Consider the following 22,523-nt stretch of genomic DNA (forward strand, 5'->3'; position numbering starts at 1 on the left):
GATCCAGTAGAGATGAGAGGGACTGTAACCTGCAAGACAAAGCAATGACCCATAATCATGTTTTGGTCCCTCTTGCTGATTGTAGATCACTTAAAAAAGCATCACCAGTTCATTACACATGCACCATTATATAAAACTGAAACACAGCTATGTTGGTCATTCAATCCTATCCCCTCCCTCCCTTCCCCCCTCACCACTCTACCCTTTTCTAAGCCACATTCACTGCAGAACACACAATGTACATCTACGGAGTAACTACATGATTTCGTCACAGTCTTTTGTTGCAGCCTGGGTTGGAACCAGGTGCACGCATAGACACTTGGGCTGGGTGAGGTTGTTTAAAACCAGTTTCCATGGCGATGAATAAGCTATGACATCACACTTTGTTACTCTCTGTTCACAGGCACAGGTGGCTCTATTTATACTCCATGACAACAAGAAGAAGAACATCGCTCAGCTGGTGATGACTGCAAATCAATATAATGTTCCAATCAGTACTAAATATTCATCTCCCACACACACATGCCAAAGCATGGTTGACGGCAAACAAGCAATTATACAACTAGTCATCATCTTCCCTCTACATTATGGTATGTAAGTTGTTGCAGATTGCACACAGCAATGTACCCTTTTTCGTAGAAACTAATTGAGAACTATATACAGTTGTAATGCTACACAACATACAGAATGAATCAATAACAGAAACAACCAAACTAAAACAAATGATAAATGAAAATTTGGTCCAAAGTTCAAATTTTTAAGTGAAAAAAAGCTGAAGATACTGAGTGATACATGTCTGTTGGGTATGGTGTGCTCAATGGAATTGTAAATCTTCTATCATCAGCATCATTTGAAAATAGCTAAAAAAAAAAAACCTTAAAGCACCAAACAAATTTCTGAACGTCTTCTGCTTGTCTTCTTCATCGCAAACTAAAAAATGAAATCAGCATGTACCAACTAATACTGGGATATTTCACTCGTTCCTAAGATTTTCAATGTGAATATCTTTGTACATCATTCAACAGCTCCAAAGGACACTTGTACGTTATTCAGGAGTGTGATGGGGGCGGGGGATTGCCACCAAGAATTTGATGTTTATGGCAACTGCCCAAAACAGGTTTACAGAGATGTGACAAACTTGTTGGGGGGGGGGGGGGGGGGGGGAGTTACGATCATTAAGAAGGCATTCATGACATTGTGTAAGACACATAATGGCAGAGTTGATGAGTTATGCTATTAGAAAGATGAGCGCAATCTTGAATCTTGTATTCATCATTACAAGAATAAAACACAAAATGGCAAGATACTACTTTCCCTATTCTACCTTTCTGACAACTTGCTGGAGCTTGGCAAGAATAATATCATCAATCTTTGGTGCCTAAATGTGATAATGCTCTGAATAACTACCAAGACACATTTCTATATTCATGCATTTGTACATCACAATCAGACAAGTTTAAAATTTCCAAATTAAAGTTGTCATGACTTCAAAAAATTCCAGTAATTTCAACAATTACATGTACCTTTACTTGTATATTTCCTCTTTTCAAGAGGGAACCTTGCTTGCAAGCAGTTATTGACATTACCAAAATCTAAACTATCCCTAAAACTGATTTTTACGATGCTTCTGAGCCAAGAACATTATTAAACACTCACAGCCACATTACACAAGTTTTTACATCTCTTGACTGATTTCACGCTTGATTTTCACGAACATGGATACTTCTGACAGTCCTCTTAAAATCTAAAATTGATAAGAAATGTCTGTATATGGATCATCATCTCTTCAATTCTGATCAAATAATGTCATGTGTTACTGTTTTTTCTTTCAAGAAGACAGTGTAACCTTGGAATGTCTTAATAACATTGATTAATTTTGACAAGTTTTGACCACTGAGCACAGACAGAGAGCAAAAACTTTTACATTCTCTCTCAGCCCAGTCCCATCCATACATCTTACTGTGAGTGGTAACTGGTGTCCAAGATTTATTTCAATGCACTGGCTCATGATCTGTGTACAGATTGTAGCTTCATGGTTTAGAGCAACATACATGTTCACTGAAAAATATGTTTCCTGCTGAATTTTCAATTCAGTTTCATGCTCAAAATGATTGATACTATGCAAGTTCTGAATGACTGAAATCCACATATAAGACCTGGTGTCTAAGGCAAAGGGGGGGGGGGCATGATTTAATGTTGCTAAGATCACAGTTACTACAGTAATGACTCATATATTTGCATCTGATTGCTTGCTTCATGGTTGCTGCCACAGAAACTGCAATTAGTTTTATGAAATGGTGCTATGGTGGTGTTCATATCTTAAACCTTTGCTCCACCTGACAATTTTGATACCAGTAGTGATGGATTTGAACTCATCACTTTTAATTTTTTTCCAAAGAAAATTTTACCATCTTAAGCAAAAGTGTGCAAAACTTGTCCCGATTATGGGGGTATCAGATAACAGCAGAAATGTAGACTTTGAGGTATCAATGAAGAGAACATTGAAAGTGACAAAAGCTTTAGGAAATCATGTGAAAAGTTTCTTGGGATAAACTTGTCAAGATGGAAATAGCCCTGTGAGTCTTTTTCACATATGGAGTGTGGGGGGGGGGGGGGGAGAATGGACGTGATTCTTAATTAAATATTTGGATACAATATGCACACATTAGTATAAACCTACTAAAAATATGTTTACAGTTCTTCCAAAATATTTATCATGTCAGTATTAAATTATATGAGTTAATATTCATATGTAATGATTAATTTCTCATAGGGTTCAGACAAAGAAACAGTTAAGAGTGGCTCTGACATAACGACTACAGAGCTCTGAATAAGAAAAAGTTTTGTAATGTCCAATCATAATATATTCTGTTATAGAAATAAATTGAGACACCTCAATGCTAAATTCACTCTGAAGTCTGTGGAATGATGCTGCTACATTTGGTCCAATGGTAGATGGCTGGCACGTAGTGGTGAAATAGGCCATCATTTTTTTCACTTCCACATGAAGAGATTTAAAAGTGAATGACCAGGCAAGACAACGCCTCACACAAAACGGCTTACATTACCAAACACAAATTTCCACCCTTCATTTCTTTTCTTTCTTTCTTTTCATCAAAGAAATGTGAGCATTCACAGCAGAAAAAAAAAGACCCACAAAAGCATGTATCCCTGATATATAAAAACTTTCACAACTTTCAGATACAGATACACACAGGAAGCAATGAAACCAGAGTTTTACAAAATTCACCACAGCACGGCACATAGTTCAATCTGTCTTCTTTTCGTCGGAGGGGTGAGCCGATGTTCCATTGGACTCTGCGTTGCCATTTTGCACGCCGCTCTTTGAACTTCCCTCCTTGTTGCTGCCATAGGCTGATCCCTTTGATGCCACAGTGAAATTCAACATGGACTTGACGACAGAAAATGCTGCATGGGAGAAATGAAGGAAAATACCCTGCTGATGAGACTATCAAAATTTTGTGCACAATATCTTTAAACATCACTTCAAAGTTGTCTGCCAAGTACAAATTTTATTACAGGAGCAAATGTTTGTTAGGATGGTCCACTCATTGTTGCTATTGTTGTTACTACTACTATGGTAATGATTATAATCAGTACATCATTATCATTCTTATATCTTCATGCCAACCATTGCTATCATTAGTAGCAATCACACGTAGGTGAATTAGTGGGATACAAATCTTGAGATTTGGATCACGATTGAAATCTCAAGACTTTTGCCCATGTCAAGTGGACACAAAAATCTCACTAATTATAGCGATCAGCTACTCGAAGCAAAGATCAAGAAATCTTGCACTTCTTTCTGAATCATTGCGATAATTTGTACGTGGGTGACTGCCTGAATGCTGGAGCACATAATCAAGATTTTATATCCAGTCATTCAAAGTGCACATCACAACAGTGTGCGTACTACATCAACAGCGTTTGCACCACATCAATTTGACGCACAAGAACAAAAGGGAAATTAAAAGCATGCGCAGTACAGTGAAGTACTCTGGGTGTGCCAGTTTGTCAAATTTCACGCATACGCATATTCGTATGCAAATTATTGCGATCGGCAATTAGTGGGATATTTCTGTCAATGTCAATGCTTGCAAAAAGTCTTGAGAATTTGATCGCAATTTTTATCGCACTACTGTATTGGCTAAATATTCCGTGAGGCTCTTATTTCCGCAAATTTTGCGAGTTGGGTGATATTCGGGAAATTAAAGTCACACGAAAATATGGACTCTGATCTTGATGTGGATGTGACATACGCGTGTACATTTCTCCGGTCAGTACAAGACTCCATGGTTGCAAATTCAACCACTCGCGAAATCGTCAGGAATTCCCGATTCGCGAAAATTTAGACTTGCAAAATATATGGCGTATACAGTATTTTGTACGTGTGAATGTGGTCATTGGTCATGCCCACCTCCATAAAAGACAGCCACAACGATGAGCATAAGAACCGTGGAGCCAGAGAGAAGAACAAGCAGGGTGTAGTAGATGAGGGGAAGACCGATGGTGAGGGTCCAAAAGGCCATGACGTACTTTGGCCGCATGGACTGGGGTAGGCGGTGCTCTGGCCGCTCCGCGTCGTAGCCGGCGAACGTGTTGTGGTCCAGAAAGTACTGGTACGTCTCATCCTGTTTGGCGGAGAATTTGCAAATGAACACAGAATACCTTGGTTAGGTCAGCATAGGATGTTAAGGCTAAAATATGATAGTTCTCAGAAGGGCACTACAGTGTAAATTCATCTTCCACCATTTGGAATTTGCTTGCAATACATTATACAAGGGTCTACCACAAAACTCTGAACAGTATCACAAGGTTGTTTTGGAGTATTTTGAGATCAAAAGTCTGAAATAGTACAAGTAGATGTACACATCTTTTACTCCAGAATTCTCCCCTCCCCCCCCCCCCCCCCATTCAGTAGGTAGGTAGGCATTACTACGAAATGTGTCCTAGGAGCAGTACTGACTGCATGCTGCTAACATGCTGCATGCTATTCACTCTTGAATTATGGGATACTGCTAGCGCAATATATCGTAATCAATGTAACTGATGTTTTGTAATCAATGTATAACGCATCATGTAGAAACCATGTTTAAGAACATTCTGAGACTGCAATAGTTCCGGTGTACCTTTTCCCAGTGATATTTCGCACTTTCATTTTACCAAACTGAAATTGTGTTGTTATAGCATATTTCATATTCTTATGCACTTGCCTCCATTTCAGAGCAAAAATCAGCATTGTTGTGCAGCCACTGGAAAATTATGTTTTGGTTTTAACTCTTTTAACAATCAGTTGCTGTCGACAGCAGCTTCTCATGCACTCATTTTACCCAGTGCTGCATGATGGCAAATAAATACCTCATTCAATAAATTAGAAACACTTCTGATTGGTCACGGGACCAAATCTGCTACTCACTGAGGCCCGGAATACATGCCTTCTGGTATAGCGCTAAAACTCATCACTGAATACAGAAGACGGATTGTTCGGAATCCAACAAATACCACTGCACTGGTAAATCTACTACATTTAGCTGGCAGGAGAATGATTATATCACCTTTTTCCGGTACAGCTCATGACAGTACTCAGATGTGGCATCCTCTGTATCGGTTGGAATTTCCTCCAATGGTATCCTCCTGGAAGTTAATAAATGCAATTACAATAATATTTGAAGATACATTCATTAAAAATGACTACATTAACAAATATGAAAAAAGAACTGCCATGCACAAACAAAAGAAAATATATACATAGGAATTATATAATTTTACTGAATACTAGTAATAATGTTACTAGTAATAGTAGTAGTAGTAGGAGTAGTAGTAGTAGTAGTAGTAGTAGTAGTAGTAGCAGCAGCAGTAGTAGTAGTAGTAGGAGTAGTAGTAGTAGTAGTAGTAGTAGTAGTAGTAGCAGCAGCAGCAGCAGAAGTAGTAGTAGTAGTAGTAGCAGTAGTAGCAGCAGTGGTAGTAGTAGTAGTAGTAGCAGTAGTAGTAGTAGCAGTGGTAGCAGTAGTAGTAGTAGTAGTAGTAGTAGTAGCAGCAGCAGCAGTAGTAGTAGTAGTAGCAGTAGTAGCAGCAGTGGTAGAAGTAGTAGTAGTAGTAGTAGCAGTAGTAGCAGCAGTGGTAGTAGTAGTAGTAGTAGCAGTAGTAGTAGTAGCAGTGGTAGCAGTAGTAGTAGTAGTAGTAGTAGTAGCAGCAGCAGCAGTAGTAGTAGTAGTAGCAGTAGTAGCAGCAGTGGTAGTAGTAGTAGCAGTAGTAGTAGTAGTAGTAGTAGTAGTAGTAGTAGTAGTAGTAGTAGTAGTAGTAGTAGTAGTAATAGTAGAAGTAGCAAGGTGTTATTCATCCAGGGTTGCCTCTTCAGTGTTGCCACTGCTCTACCAGACGGCCCTGACATTATTATTAACCTAGTGTTGCCATACTGTTACGTACACATTAAGACACCTGAGGTGAGAGGGACATGGTGGGTAATACGACATCTTGTCCAAGGACGTAAGCACTGGGTGGGAATCGCACTTGGGTCCCACACTTGACCATTTCTCACCTGGAATAAATGTGATAGACAAACTTCTTTCCACACAGCAGATCATAGAGAGATGACTGTGCCCCATCTTTGTAGGCTATTGTTGCATCATAAAGTGCAGGAACTGCAGAAAGAAAAATAGCCAGTTTTGTGAGCTTGCATTATTGTTATTTCATACAGATAACAATCATCACCGTTATTACAATCAACATGAATAAAGCACTCTATATACTTTTACATATTTTGAAGCACATTAACTAGATCAATGCAAAAACTGAAATATATGAAATACACACTATCACAAATAACAAATATAATTCATACATTGTACCTATACAAAACTATGGGACAATGATTTGTTGCTTGAAGAAGGTAGGTTTTGATTCCATTTCTGAATGTTTCCACGACATGGGACCATGGTGCCGTTGATGAACAGGGAGGCTATTCCAGCTTTGGGGCACAAATGGAAAAGGCCCTAGTAGGGTTGTGTGTGCATATTAAGACCAGTGATACCACCTCAATGAGGAAAGAATTTGAGGATTAAGGAACAGTTTTGCTGGGATAGATGTCATTCTATATCCAACATGGTCTCCTGTGATTCCTTGTGTAATCAAGGTCCAATGCCAACTCTAATGAATACAGTGAGAACTGAGATTACCATCTCCTGCTTGCCCAATAGTGACACAACCACCAGGCTAAAGTAGATCTTGAAAAGCCATAATAAACAGGGAAAACAAACAGGGAAAATAAACAGGGAAAATAAACAGGGAAAAGCCATAATAAACAGGGAAAACAAAACAAGTGCTCAACACTTGCCTTCTTCACCCTGTGAAATATTTTGCAGAAAGGATTTGTGTACAAGGAGGATTCTTCAAGGTTTGAAATGGATAGCTTGTAGCCTCCCCTCACCTTTCCCTTTATAAGCCTCGATGCACAGGTTGAACCCCTTGGTTCTTGGCAACAAGTGATGTTTGAGACCGGGAAGTCCCTTTGCCTTGGCAAAAGCCTGACTCTTCTCATACTTTTCTTTGGTATAGCGGGTCCCTTCACAGAATATCAATGTCTGCAGGAAAAAAAGAAATGATAAAATAGGTCAACCCATTCTCACTGCAAAATATTGCAACATTTAAAACATCAAAATTTTAAACCTCCATTCACATTGCAGTAAATGTATTGCTTTAACAGTGTCCGTGATGCAAACTAGTGGGCTCGGGTTCAATTCACATGGAGTCTAGCTGAGCAATGCTGTGTGAGATCATGTCGTCCCCTCTCCTAGTAAGTGGCAAAAACATACTGTCCCTTGAATGGAGGTCCCATGTGTGAGTTAGCCATGTGTCATGCCGGTAAAAGATCCCACTTCATTCATTCGTCGCAAAGAAAGGTGCTAACCCAGTGAAGATGAAGGTTCGCCCATGCACCCACACCAGAAAATGGGCAAATGATACCAACCCCCTGTGAATCGCCCTAAAGTGATAGGCAATAGTCAGCAAATGGTATCAACCAGGCACATTGTGTCATATGAATGCTCTGTAAACCACTCTTAATCATCTATTTCAAGTCAGTATCATTCTTTCATATGGTGAAGTAATCATTCACAAAGCTTGTGCCATGCTGAAATAAAATGAATGAATGCATGAATGAATGAATGAATGAATGAATGAATGAATGAATGATTGAATGAATGAATGAATGAATGAATGAACGAACAAACGAGTGAATCAATGAATGAATGAATGTATGAATGAATGAATGAGTGAATGAATGAATGAACTGAATGGTGTCTTGGGCATGTCATTACAAAAGATCATATCAACAAATCAAATGCATATCCTATGGATCCTCTTGCAAGATTTCATTACTTATCTAGGTATAGTCGCACACAGAGGCAACAGTACAATTCTAGTGACTAACAAAACCAAATCAATGTTCACTGTTCATAGAAATACCACTTCTGATGTACTGGGTATGCACTGGAGTTGAAAAGAAAAAAAAAGTCAAAGGGGGAAAAATCCTTGAGAAATAAAAATCATATGAAACTTCACTGCAAAAATAGGTTAAAGGTGGGTGAAAAATTGCTTGATGAGCTCGCTGAAATATTACCTGGTACATAAACAAAACACTTGTCAAACATGTCTGATATTTGACCGACAAGCAGATCTGATATTTGAGCTGCACAAGTGGTCATCAGCGCTAGTCGAAGGGCCAAGCCTACGTTACATGGAAGGTTTTGACTTGATGTGTCTGTCTTTATGCAAGTACATAATATGTGACTCTGCTTCACAAAACCAAAAAAGAAGTCGCCAGACATGGATTTTTGGTTAAGGGCAGATTTTGAAAAAACAGACTTTCAGCGATAAAATGATGTATAACTCAATTCAAATGGACTTTCCTATTAAACCTATAAATATCGGAAAGAAAGCCACCCTCTGGAAAAGTGTGTACAGAGAAAAGAGGCTTTGAAGTATAGTGTCTATTCAAGCACTTAATCCTACCAAGCCATGCTAGGTGCAATGACTGAGACAAATAATAGGATGTAAAACACCATATCAACAACAATGAAGGGATTATGAGATTAAACTGAAATTAGGCACGCTCTATTAACACATTCTATCCATGAATAGTACTAACTTTGAAAGCTTACCATCATCCTTTCAAAAGGTATTAGAGTTGAACATGAAGAGTGTGTTAAGGATTATTAAGGAATTAAAAGGGGCCTCTATGACATGCTTAACTACTCTGTTCTACAAGCAAAAAGGTGTTCTAGACAAAACTGCTTGAAACACAATTTTCAACTTGTTTTATGATCCCAAGCTGTAGAATTATGCAGAAGGATTACTCTTTCAGAAAGTGTAAAAAACTCAAGATTGACTAGATTGATGTGCTTCGCCTATTCTGAATCCAGGGCGTGCGACTTTATGTTACTTTGTGATACACAGCCACATATATACAATGTAAACCTTCTGTTTCTTCTAGAGACTCCCGGTACAGGCTGAAGTTCAAGGGTGTGCAATTGTACATTGTCTTCATTATTTTACACACTTCACAGATTAGCAAAAAACAAAAACAAAAACAAAAAACTATCAAAAAACTGTGAGAGAACAACTACCAATGCACAAAAGACTTTTTGTTCACTGTGCACCCACCATATCTCATTGAAGACTAACATACCATTCAATCAAAACACATTTGTGACCCGCGACAACGGTTTCAGGCAAAAGTCGCAAGAGCAAATTTCCTCCTAGGTGGGGTACAAAGATTTTTACCATTATTTTTGTCGATTCGGGTTTTTTGCAGAAATCGAATCTTTGATATGTTTTCTACATCTACACTAAATTTCATAGCATAAGACTACGTTTTTCCTATTGAAAATGGAATTTTAAGCACCCTATGTTGGATCGCACTCGTCAGTTTCGAGCTTCTTTCGAACGCCGCGCCAATATCCCCAGCGTTGCTACGGCGCAAGGTCTCGCATGCGATTGGCTGGTGCGTCGCACACATTTACATAATTCGGCTTTCGGAGACACCAGTTGCAGCGTTTGGGGAATGCTTTGTCCACGCATGCATGATTACATGCTCCATTGTTCTTGCTATAGTGGTTTATACGCTATAGTGCGTGCTCTTCGTTTGGCTTTCTATCCAAACTATTCTACCGCAATGTTCGACAACGGAAGTGAAACAAATATCATTTAGCGCGACATAATCGTGTGAAAAGAAAAAACGATAGTCTACTTGGACATGTAGTAAAAATTATGACAGCAGACTGACTCAAGGGAAGGTAGATGAGAGGAAAGGAGAGGTCACATGAAACCACTTATATTCAAATACTACACATCAAGATCGCACGAAATTAACGAGTCGTGTTTGTTTAATACTGTATAATTAACACCACCGAACAAGGCAACATATTATGCACGGCTTGTAAAAGCAAAACAAACAGGAAGCGTGACCTTTGCCAGCACTGGCGTTTTTCTGCCTACAAAAGGGTCGCCAATGATAAAGTCAAATCAACAACAATGAAAACGCGATTTGTAAATGTGTGGATTTGCCACCTGCTCCTGTTACATGCACATGGTCATGGCGTGTGGATGCCATTGCGTAATGCGTGCGCCCATACACATGTACACCATACGTGCAATTATCGTATCCGCCATATTGAAAGACGTAATGGTAAAACAAACCCGAGCGAACCGCATTGTTTTTCGACTCCATACGCTGAGCTCCTAGGAAGGGTGCCCGGGAAATTTGACTCTCTCAGTGAGCCAATCAGAAGGCGATGTGGTTGCTAGAGGCGGAGCTTAACATCGATTGGCACCATCGTACGGATGGGTGATTCTCACCTCGCATCGCCGCTCGGACATTGCTTTGAGAAAGAGGTGAATCTTCAAAGCCTGTTTTCTCGCAATTTTGTCAGGCTAACAACTTAAAAAGTGCATTTTATTTCGCTTTCCATGCCCACTTATGGTGCCAAAGAATGCAAGTGTTTTATATCAATGCAAAGCTTAGGAAATGGGCAATGTGATTCAGTGAAAAAATGAATTTTCAAAATCCCCGACTTTTGCCTGAAACCGTTGTCGCCGGTCACATTTGTTTGCAAAAAAAAAAACACTTTCCTTACTTGCTAGGAAAAAAAAAGGAAGGAAAAAGAACTGCACATACAGATAAAGGTGAAGCATAAAAATAAACAAAATCAATGGCCCTACTCTAAATTGAATGGAGTCAGTACCATGGCATGCCTTGTCCTTGAAATGTTGAGTGAATCTCAGTTAATAAGTGTTTCTTTGTTTAAAAACATTCCATCACCTAACATACCAATCTGAGAGCACATTAAAATGTTCACTTAATTGTTGTAGATCTGTGTAGTGTATCCAAACACAAATAAACCAGGGGTCGCACTTAACATTTTTTTTAACTAGCCAGGCGGACTACTTAGAATCAATTTTGACACTGAAGCAATATTTTGGCTAGCCAAACGAACTAGTACCTTCAGAATTTTATGATTTTTAGCTAGTCCGACATGATTTTGGGTGGCCAATGGCCAGCGGACCATCGCCAATTTTCGAACCCTGTAAACAAATGATTTTTGTTTTTAATTATTTTGCAAAATAAAGAAATTGTTTGCCATGAAGAATGTGCAATTTAGTGTTATACCTACATTGTATTAATATCTTGCAAATATCCACTGTATACATATATTTTCTCAGCCTTCTTGTTCTATATGTTCAATCAGTGATATTTCATTTTGCAAATAGAAGAAATTCTTCAAGAGCAGGAAATCAGTCAAATAGTTGAGCTGCAATACAGTAAAACCTGTTGAAGGTCACCTCAGATATTTATATCGATTACCATGATTCAAAATTTTGCAACTTTTATAAAATCAATCAGATTAAACCAAAGAACTCAGTTCTGAGTTATTTTTCTCCCATCATCTGTCACTATTATTTCAGTTCAAATAGATGTTTGCTTTTAGAGTTTTTAGAGAAAGAATGCCAGGATTTATTTCTGTTTTGTTTCGTTTTGCAGAGAGTGTAGCTAGGGCCTACAAAGATTTTACTTACACTGTTACTCTCTGTAGTGAATAAGATTCGTCTTTTTCACTTAGTGAATACAGATCGAATGGAGAATCTTATTCATGGTAATGGAAAAAAGAAAATTTTATGTACGATTTTTTTTTTTGTTCACTCTGGAGATGAATGCATACAGCAGGCCCATTGCTGTGAAAAACTCTGCTCGTATGATTACAATAGTTTCCTCCTTACTGTTCTTCCTTGTACAACAATAAAAAAAAAAAAAAAAAATCCTTGCATTACAACATCATGCTTCCCAAATTAATTATTTCCATTTCTTCTCCTCACACACAAAACAATGACAACCACCCTTCACTATGAATAGCAGGGTAGTGAAAATTAAAATGTGATATTTGCTGGTACTTGGGAAGACATGCCTACAGTATGCATTGGGCAGGAAAAGCAGTCATAAAGGGTTAACAATACAAATCAACAACCTAAAGCTTGTCAGCAGTACACTTGTTGCACAGTATGTATGTGTGTGTGTGTGTGTGTGTGTGTTTTTTAGTCCATTTTACACACATATTTATATTCTAATCATTGTTTAATAGACAAAGTTCAGTGACAAAGCTTGTATTTCATCTCCTTGTTCTTGTTCAATTTTGTTTTTCCTCCATGTTGCACCCTTTGGCATAAATATAGCACTCCAACAAAATGTGTGCAACAGCCCCTCTAAACAAAGAAAATGCTGTCACAGTCATAAGTGGAAAATACTGTTATCTTTACAGATTTATTGCAATATTCGATGCATAACATACCTTGCCTATTATTAGCGCTTAGAGACATTTTATGTATTAATGCGCTATGTAAATGTTGTGAATTTTATTATTATTATTATTATTATTATTATTGTTATCATTATTATTATTATTATTATCATCATCATCATCATCATCATTATTATTATTATTATTATTATTATTATGGGAGAGATGAGTTATCAGAACAACATAAAAAAAAAAACTGACCAAATCACAGCATGTGTATCAAAGTATACCCAGTTGACTTCCTAATACAAAATGTACAAAGGTTTTATCAGTCTCCAATGGCATCATAGCCTCTTATATAATGCCAGACAACATATCTTACCATTTTTCCCTGTCTAAGTGCTAGACTTGCCATTTTGTTGGTGTGTGTGTCTATGCCAGTAATTTTGATTGCACTATATGTTTCAAATATTAACACACCTTAGGAGCTTGAGTTGGATAAAGCATTTGGAATGTTGTGGCAATCATGACAGAATCATGGTCTGCATTCTACCTACGTGTCACATCATGCATAGAAAAGAAACCTACCGTTGGTAACTCTGAAATATGTCCTGTCATACCTATGATCAGGACCTGCAGTTACCTACAGGCAGCTATTCAGGTCTGAAATGTCAAGACTAAAACTTTGAAATCCTATGATATGAATGAAATTTGATTACATTGGTCTTGATTTCCATCTTGTCATGAGTGGGATCTTATCAAATCACTATAGGAAGCCTCAGCTTGAGAACAAGGTTCATATTTGTATTGTAGATATCTATAAACTCGGCAGAGCACAACTGTACAGACATGCACTACTATAATGAGTAATAAGCAGATGCTTTTTAAATATGTAGGTTACGGCTATTACTTTTGTCAAAGATACCATTTAAGATAATGGTGGCCCAGTTTCAGTAATTGTTGAACTTTGCCAACTGGGCTATACTACAATAGTAAAATGGAGGGGGGAAATATCATACAGAAGGTTATATTATGCTGGCACTATCCAGAAATATTTGACCCCCTCCCCCAAATTTGGCTAGTCTTTGCATACAGACAAAATCTGCAGTCACAACTGGCACTATTACCAGTCTGTGTGGTAATCAGGCATCAAAATCAACACTCAGAGAAAATTAATCAAAGAAGCTAGAATTACGACTTCTTCTTTGGAACTGTCGATATATCATCTATTAAAAAAAAAAAAAAAAAATCTCTGAATGTTGTAATTCCCGTGCATTTCTTGGAAATACCATTGATTGATTTTCAGATTTTTTTCCCTAATGCAAATCAACAGTACAGTGTACTTTTTCTTTTGCCATGCTTGAATAGCATTTGGCCCCTCTGGCTGATATCAAAGGAATGAACTACTATACAAGGTCACTCACACATCGAAATAGAGAACAAAGAAAAAAAAATGACCTGTAACACCAATGCCCTCACGCATACAAAGCAATCATAGGAGATAATAAGTGTGGATGCAAATGGTACAGCTGTATATTGGTAGCTGGATTGTACATACTTTACTACTAAACAGTCATGGGGGTGTTTGTGTTTAAATGTACATGAGATTCAGGCAAGAATCATGGTGATGAGAAGAAGGAAGAGTGACTAAAGCAATGCAGTGCAATCTGACTGCAGTGAATAAAATAGCAAATTATATTCAAAGGATGTACAGAGAATGCACACATTAGGAACAGTGAACATAAAATAGTATTGAAGTTCTCATGCTACCACTGTAAAATTATGCCCTTCCATAACAAGCACATCAAATTCACACTGGTAAATTTACAAGATTTTTCTTTGTTTGTTTGTTTGTTTGCTTTTTTTTTTTTGGGGGGGGGGGGAGGGTGATATCACACTGTTTACAACTACAGTTCCTAGAACATACTCTGCCAGCAACATTACAACCTTCCTTCTTTGGGTCGCTTAATTGCTTGAATAAAATAGGCTGATTCAAGCTCGTAAGCTTGTGAAAATGACTTTCAGCAGTTCACAGCTCAATCTGGGGTTATCAAACTTTTGAAAAACATGTACCAGACAGGTCATATTGACACACTGTACTTGCCTGAGCCCTATAAAATTGGCTCGACGACCATTCACTGGTATGTTCTGGTAAAATACCTGATGAAAGCATACAGCATTTAAATGCTATGGTGCTTGAATGCAATCCAGATTTACACAAGTGGAATTCAGCTGGAAACATGCAAACACTTAGATTTGCTTTGGACAAATCAACATGATATATCTGGTTTTGCTTTTCCTTGTGATTCAGGGGATTGGAAATAACATGACGCAAATACACTCAGACTTTTTCTTTCAATATTGGGAAGCAGTTTCAGCGGTAGACAGTTCTTCCTGATGTTTACCCTTAACTGCCATATAAAGTTTGGAAGTGGGGGAGTATGTGAATTTATGTTTCATAAGCTAGTACAGACTACAAGTGACTATTCTAATAAAAAGAAACAAACTGACAGACAAACAGTAAGATGTATGAGCTTGCCAAAATAATGAATAATAAGATCAATAACTTACGACGCATGGGTGGTGGAATGTTGTGATGTTCTTGAAGTGTTTCATGAGGCTCGTCTTGTCCTTGGCATAGTCTCGGCTGACAAACAGTTGCTCGGTGAGGTAGAAGGACCAGCCAAAGAAAGGTACGTACTTCAGCTCATTCTTCATCACACTCTTGGCACCCTGTGTGTGTGACGGATGAGGCAGGACAAATTTGGCGTCAAGGCATAGCAGAATGCATCACAAAAGCTTCACATGTTGATCGTTACTCTATGCAAAGGAATCCTACGTCAATACTGTTAGTCTTTACTGAACAAATCCATTCAGTCACAGGTCTCAAATTTCATCAAATTTGGGTACAAGCCACTTTTTTAAGGGGGCACAAATCCACTAAAAACGGCACAAGTGAATAACAAAATATTGTGGCTGTAAACGGTTGGATTTTGATAGGATCATTCCGGCAAATGGGAGGGACTTGGCAGCAAATTGCCGAAGGCCAATGGGTATTTCAAGCACTGCAGTCAGCTTACTAATGTCGCAGTGAATTTGCCTTCCAGACCAGTATTTTCAGACGTCATACGGATATCCTTATGACTGGCACACTACATACCATGCTTCCAAATACACTCAGGATTTGTAATACTTTCAAATCAATGCATCTGTGGATGTCAACATCAATGGAAATTGACCAATACATGAGCACAATTCTTTATGTTGTTTTTTTTTTTCTAATTAAAAGCCCTATCAACAATTTGTATCACAATAGAATCTAAAATTTACAGTCACTTTAACAATAATACATAATATGTTTCAACTGGTGAAACAGACAAGTTTAGTAGAAAAGTTTGGTATTGAGGTTGATATGGAAGAGACAGTGGTGGTGAGTGATTGGAAAGAGGATGCTAATGATAATTAAGATGGTGAGGACAATAGCAGTGACATTAGATACTGATGATGTTGATGATGATGATGGTGGTGACAGTAATGATATGTTTAATGACATGCATGGCTCACACTAGTAGTTGTTGCCATGGTGATATTAGTGGTACTGGATGCATGGCTGGTGAAGAATGTGTTTAAAGTGATAATGACGCTGATGCTGCTGCTGATGATGATGCAGTGCCAAAAGTGATCAGTGATCATACTTTTAATAATGGTGGCCACTAGATGATGATGGTAATCGTGATGGTGGTGGCGATGATGATGGTGATGGTAATAGTGGTAGTGATGGTGATCGTGGTTGAAATGGTAATGGTGATGGCTGTAGCAGTGGCAATGGGGGTAATGGTGATGGTGACGGTGGTAATGGTAGTGGTGATGATGGTGATGGTGACAGTGTTAATGGTGGTGATGGTGATGGTGGTGGTGATGGTGATGGTGATGGTGATGGTGATGGTGATGGTGATGGTGATGGTGATGGTGATGGTGATGGTGATGGTGATGGTGATGGTGGTAATGGTGATGGTGACGATGGTGGCAGTGGTGATGGTGGTTGTGATGGTGGTAGTAATGGCAATGGTGATGGTGAGGGTGATGGTGGAGGTAGTGGTGCAATAGTAATCATGGTGGTGGTGATGGTGGCGGTAGTGATGATGGTAATGGTGATGGTGATGGTGATGGTGATCCAGATGACAATGATGGCATGGAAATAGAGGGGGGGGGGGGGTGGAGACATTGACAAGAAAATCTCCATACTCTCAGAACTTTGAACTTTTCTGCAATCTGCCAGGTGACCAGCCAGTCCACGTCCTGACGATGGTTGAAGATCAGAAGACAATGCTCATTTCCCAGGAGCCTCTTCTCTTCCTCCGTAACATGCAGAATGACCTCTGACCCCGACCAGCTGTCTATCAGCCACACTAGTTCTAAAAAGATTAATGATATGCTGATGTCAATCATTATGAGCTCATGATAGCACAACATAAAGAAATCACATTTCTCTTACATTCTTCTAGGACAAATTCAATTATGTGGCAAGGACAGTTTTCAAGATATGATCCAGTTTATGCATCTACATAGCAAGGAGGAATTTATGACACAAAAATGGCTGAAACAAACCTTAACTTAATCAGTCTAAATGTAATCAGGACAGCAACAAGTGATATTAGCAAAATAAAAATCGACTGCTTTCAATCTTGAATCATTTTTCTCTTGGAATCACGTGTCAAGTTTTGTTACAATTGTATTTTCCAAAGAATGACACATTCAGTGCTTCAGACTGGTAAGCAAAGCATCTGCATGCATGCCAATATTTGCTTGTTGTATGTCCCACTTTGTTATGTCTTGATTCAGCAGAATCAAAAACACGCAAAATTGATCTTACTCGGCAGAGCGCAAAAAATTACTCACGTGAAAATATTTTCGCTCTGACAGCATATACTTAAAGACATGCTAGAACTTCATGACTAGCCATCTCTTACTGCAGGTAAATGACAAAGAGTATGCTTTTTTTTTACACTAGGCTTGGTAGGAGATGACAATATATTCTCTTTTACAATGACGACAGTGAAGAGATAACTGTCCAACGACTAGAAACAAATGTTACCTAGCCACAGCATGTTCATGATGAGTCCGTTGGCATCACGGTACAATCTCTTGCTGAAAGGCCACAGAAAGAGGGTGAGGCACTGGCAGCTCGTGACAATGAGGGCGCTGATCAGCAATATACTCATCAGCCAGATGTGGACCAGCGTGGATCTTTTGATGAGGGAAACAACGTCCATGGTGCTTGTAGAATTCCGTCAGCTTCTAAACCTGTTTAATGAGGAATGGTATGTAGATCTCAATTTAAAATTCGACGAATCAAGCCCCTCTGTTAAAAACGACATCATGGTATTTTATAGAGCCTAGGTCTTTTCATAATACTGAAGATTGAATAGAACCATATTTCATGAATATAAATACTTAAACATTTAAGACTTGACTTAAACGTCAATAAATGCTTTTATGAAACACTTGTCGGATGTACTGCTACTGGTACAATGTACACATGTGTAAAACATAAGACTCAAGAGCACCTATCTTTGAGTGGGTGAAGCAGGATACTGTTTGAAGTACACACAGCCCTGTTGCTGTACAGAAGTCGCACAACGTCTGGTCGGGCTAGAAGTACATTAACCATGGACAACATTACGTGGCAGTACGACATCAACTTATACAAGTTAAATACGACTTCAACATCATTGAGGTCTAGCTGTCATTAGTTATATTACTTAGTAGTAGTACCGGTAAATAAGCTTTAATGATAGAAATGCCAAACCCAACACAATCTAGCTTTTAAAGAAAAAAGACCAACATATTCATCATCAGCTTGTGCACTGGTGATTAGCTTCAGATAATAACTGTTCGCATATCATTCATAGATACGTCTCTGGGCTTTGCTGGCACGAGTAGCAGAAGTGATTTCCTACATCATACATGAGGGGTCAGACGTCTAAAATTTCTATAAATACTACACAAGTATTGTAGACCAGATCCTAACTAAGTTAAACTCGATGATAGCCAACTCTGGGCATCATTGTGGACATTGTGGGAAACTATAGCACAAAGTCTTTTGGCAAGTCATCGAATGTTGAATGGAAAGCTATCAGGCAGGCCTAGACATACTTTGTTAAAAGCTAACTCGGTTTAATAGAATTGCAATTCGACAACCCTCTTAGAGATGATATTTTGTTACAACAGTCCACACAATAATGCAGTGCAGTGCCAGTGGTCAACGCAACTTCTAAATCTGTTGTTTTTCTTCCTCATCACATGCACAAATAACACAATTGAAATGAACTAAGTCACAACAACAACAACAACAACAAATCACTCTCTCTTTGTGACAAACATGTTACGGCAATCATGCACTCGTTACATATCTGGAAGTGGAACCCTTGCCCGCCCGACCAGACACCATGCTTCACGTCTGCCGTGCGCAGTCATCAACAGCAACAGGGCAGTGCATGAATTGAAAGTAGTAGATATATTCTAGATCAGTTCTTTATTTAATCAATTGCAAGATAGTTAGTAGGTTCCTGATATAGCTTTCATGAAAATGATCATCAGCTTTAAAAGCAGCACTTTTCTTCGACTGCCGGCAGTTAAAGCTGCATGCTGCACGAAAAACAGGAGGGTGTTTCAGAAAGATTTTAAGTCGAACTTAAAATTTAATATTGACTAAAAATTAGGGTATGCTGTGTGTGTCTTCAATGTTGCCCAACTTTCTAATAATAAACTTAATTAAGATTTTGGAGACCTTTTTTTCATGTAGCCATAAATTGATAGGCCTAGTCAACGTTAACTTTATCACTGTTAGTGTTAGTGTTAATACAACTTTATACAATACAACCGTACAAGATAAATGGAATTTATTACAAGTATACTGATAATTTGAAGTGGGTTATGATTAGCCTAATGAACAGGGAAACCAGTGGCATACCATAATTTTTAGTCCATCTTAAATTAAGTTTGACTTCATGAAACACCCCGGGTCGGGTGATGACAGAGCCATGTCATCAGTTGGTGTGAGTTGCCATTCATTCGCCAGGCCGTGGCCTGTTGAACCCACAAATGTAAAAACGCCCACAAATGTAAAAACGCCCACAAATGTAAAAATACATCGCCCACAAATGTAAAAATCGCCCACAAATGTAAAAAACACCGCCCACAAATGTAAAAATTTTCAACCACAAATGTAAAAACGACAGCGCCCACAAATGTAAAAAACGCCCACTAATGTAGTAAAAAATTCAAACATCAACCACAAATGTAAAATTTTTTTACATTGTGGTTGACGTATTTCTACCAAGTGTGCGTTTATGTAGACCCAAAGAGATTAATCTCTTTGTGTAGACCCTTATTTCATGCGTCTTCTGCTACTAGACGCGCGCAACTTAATTGCATACATGTATTCCGTGAGACCTGTCGAAGCCGATCCGTTTTCAGTCACGAGCGACATATACGGGGACTGGAGCTCTAAAACTATTAAAGGCCTTGTCACATCGGGCAAAATCGTGAAATAGGCCCCACCGCAGTGCGCGTGCACCCGTGCGATGCTATGCTGTGGAAATCGGCCCCACCGCCGTATGTATCTCGCGTAAACCCCGTTTGGTGGGGCCGTATTCACGAGTATTATACTGTGGAAGAAAGCCCCACCGCCATGCTTATCTACCGATGAACGCCACACGGTGGGGCTGAATTCACGAGTATAAACAGGCGAGCCGCCGTAGTATTTGTACGGATACGCAGTGGTGGGGCCTATTTCACGAGTATGCCTCACATCGTGTCTCATCCTGCAGGTTGACTTGCGGGGAGGTTTTTTGTTTTGTTTTGTTTTGTTTTGTTTTTTTCCTCCGGAGCTCCCCGCAGTGGTGTTGACCCGCACTAGTACCCGGAGATGCGCACGCAAGTCTGATTTGCCAGTGTCGCTGGCCATCTGCGTGCATGTTGAGGGTCCAGTTACTGCCTCTCTGCTGGTTTAGTTGAGAGTATGATAGACATTCTGTATGACTTTCAGCCATTTCAAATTACTTCGAGAGGGATTCCTTTGCAGATAAGTCATGCAGTCCTCACCCGCCGCCCAGAAACAGAAACTTGCAGGAAAACATACATACACACACACACACACACACGTACACACAAACAGACAGAAGACAAGCATGTTATCACAGTAGTACATGCAACGATACTCCATGGCAGGCCGGCATGCAAATGGCAGGTAAGTGGCACGCGTCTAGCAGGTAAAACGCAAGTACGGAACTCATTAACATCTTTGTCCATCCGCAGAAATTGTACTGCTCGTACTCGCAACAAGCCCGCGTAACTTGCCCGGAGGCGCAGCTGCCCGCCGGAAATGTGTGACACGCAGCACACCGTAACACACAGACAGACACACGCACACACATCCATCTCCCCCGCTGAACTCTCCCACCACCCACACAAACGCACTCGAACACGTAAATATTATTTTACAAGAAGTGCACTGCTATCCTAAAGAAGTGAGTCTATTTAGGCCTATATCAACGTACTATAGTAGAATGGGGAATCTACTTGTCGTTTTTACATTTGTGGGCGACGTTTGAAATCATTTCTACATTAGTGGGCGTTTTCTACATTTGTGGGCAATGTTAAATTTTTACATTTGTGGTCGATTTTCTACATTTGTGGGCGATGTATTTTTACATTTGTGGGTGTTTTTACATTTGTGGGCGTTTTTACATTTGTGGGTTTAACATGGCCCCTTAATCGGGCAGCGTGCTAGCGCTAGCGCATAGCGGGAGGCCAGCCGCGCGGCGCACCCACACCTGACACCCTCAATTGCTGCAGCTCTTCCAATTTCATAATTGCCAGGCGCGGGCTAGCCTCAAGAATGCAAACTTATAGTATACAGGCATACAAACGACAGTCTCACCATGCAGTAAGTCGTGCACATAGCAGCTTCTATTACAATTCCCTTATTAATTGGGCTGCGTTTCGTCTCAGTTATTTCAGCTCAGTAGAGTAAGTTGTGCCTGGTCGCACACGGTGACCGTCATTTCTACAAAAGGTAACGGCAATGTAAACAGCGGCCAGATCAACTGTAGATTATGACGTGTAACGGGTAGCTGCAGCTGCCGCTAATTCCCGCGCGCACGCGTGCCTACGCCTGCTTCTTCACGAAAGTGAGTTGCCTTCGCATCTCCCACATAACGACAGCTAGCAACAACAACAAAAACAATAAGTACTTGGTATGGAAATGGTTGTTTGTATCAAGAATACAACTGTACTTGGCCGGCTTGACAATGGTCCAGAGAGTTCAAAGTTGAACCTCGAATGACAAACCAGCTCAACCTGAAGCGATCGTATGATTTGAGGTTAACAAAATAAAAAAGCTGTTTGGCTGAAACGGGAAGAGATGAAAGTCTAACGTTAGAGATTTTGTGTCTAGCTTTGATTGTTCAATGCATGCGGGTTGACAATCGAACATGAAATCAGAATGACACATGCCTATATTTTCAGACTTTCAAGTGTTCAAATCAGTGTTCTTAGCAATTAACAGCCATAAACTAAGGCAACTTGGATTAGGTGATGGATGATGTTACAAGTCAAACATGGTCTGCTGCATGCAGATTTGCAACATTACTTTTATAAAATTGAATGAAAAGAATCAAGCATGCAGGTCCAGTCAATCACCTCGTAATT

At 39.3% G+C, this 22,523-nt stretch overlaps 1 protein-coding gene across 1 annotated transcript; it reads right to left on the reverse strand.

The window, feature by feature from the left end:
• Window positions 1-3,265: 3,265 nt before the first annotated feature.
• On the reverse strand, window positions 3,266-21,840 carry LOC140242795 (1-acyl-sn-glycerol-3-phosphate acyltransferase delta-like). The gene is made up of 9 exons (XM_072322551.1): window positions 21,754-21,840; window positions 17,905-18,113; window positions 17,055-17,224; window positions 15,381-15,542; window positions 7,448-7,601; window positions 6,560-6,662; window positions 5,577-5,655; window positions 4,439-4,652; window positions 3,266-3,429 (listed from the first exon to the last, which is right to left on the reverse strand). The coding sequence occupies exons 2-9, from the start codon at window positions 18,080-18,082 to the stop codon at window positions 3,269-3,271; spliced, it is 1,221 nt and encodes a 406-aa protein (XP_072178652.1). The 5' UTR covers window positions 18,083-18,113; window positions 21,754-21,840; the 3' UTR covers window positions 3,266-3,268.
• Window positions 21,841-22,523: the final 683 nt, after the last annotated feature.

Source organism: Diadema setosum, chromosome 19, assembly GCF_964275005.1.
Source record: "Diadema setosum chromosome 19, eeDiaSeto1, whole genome shotgun sequence".
Classification (NCBI taxonomy): Eukaryota; Metazoa; Echinodermata; class Echinoidea; order Diadematoida; family Diadematidae; genus Diadema; species Diadema setosum.

Excerpts from the sequence above, each read along its gene's own strand:
- LOC140242795 (XM_072322551.1), bottom strand. The coding sequence starts at position 18,082 with ATGGACGTTGTTTCCCTCATCAAAAGATCCACGCTGGTCCACATCTGG. Across the intron at positions 17,225-17,904 it reads CATGAACATGCTGTGGCTAG|AACTAGTGTGGCTGATAGAC; the intron begins GTAACATTTGTT and ends TAATCTTTTTAG. Across the intron at positions 3,430-4,438 it reads TGTGGCTGTCTTTTATGGAG|CATTTTCTGTCGTCAAGTCC; the intron begins GTGGGCATGACC and ends TCTCCCATGCAG.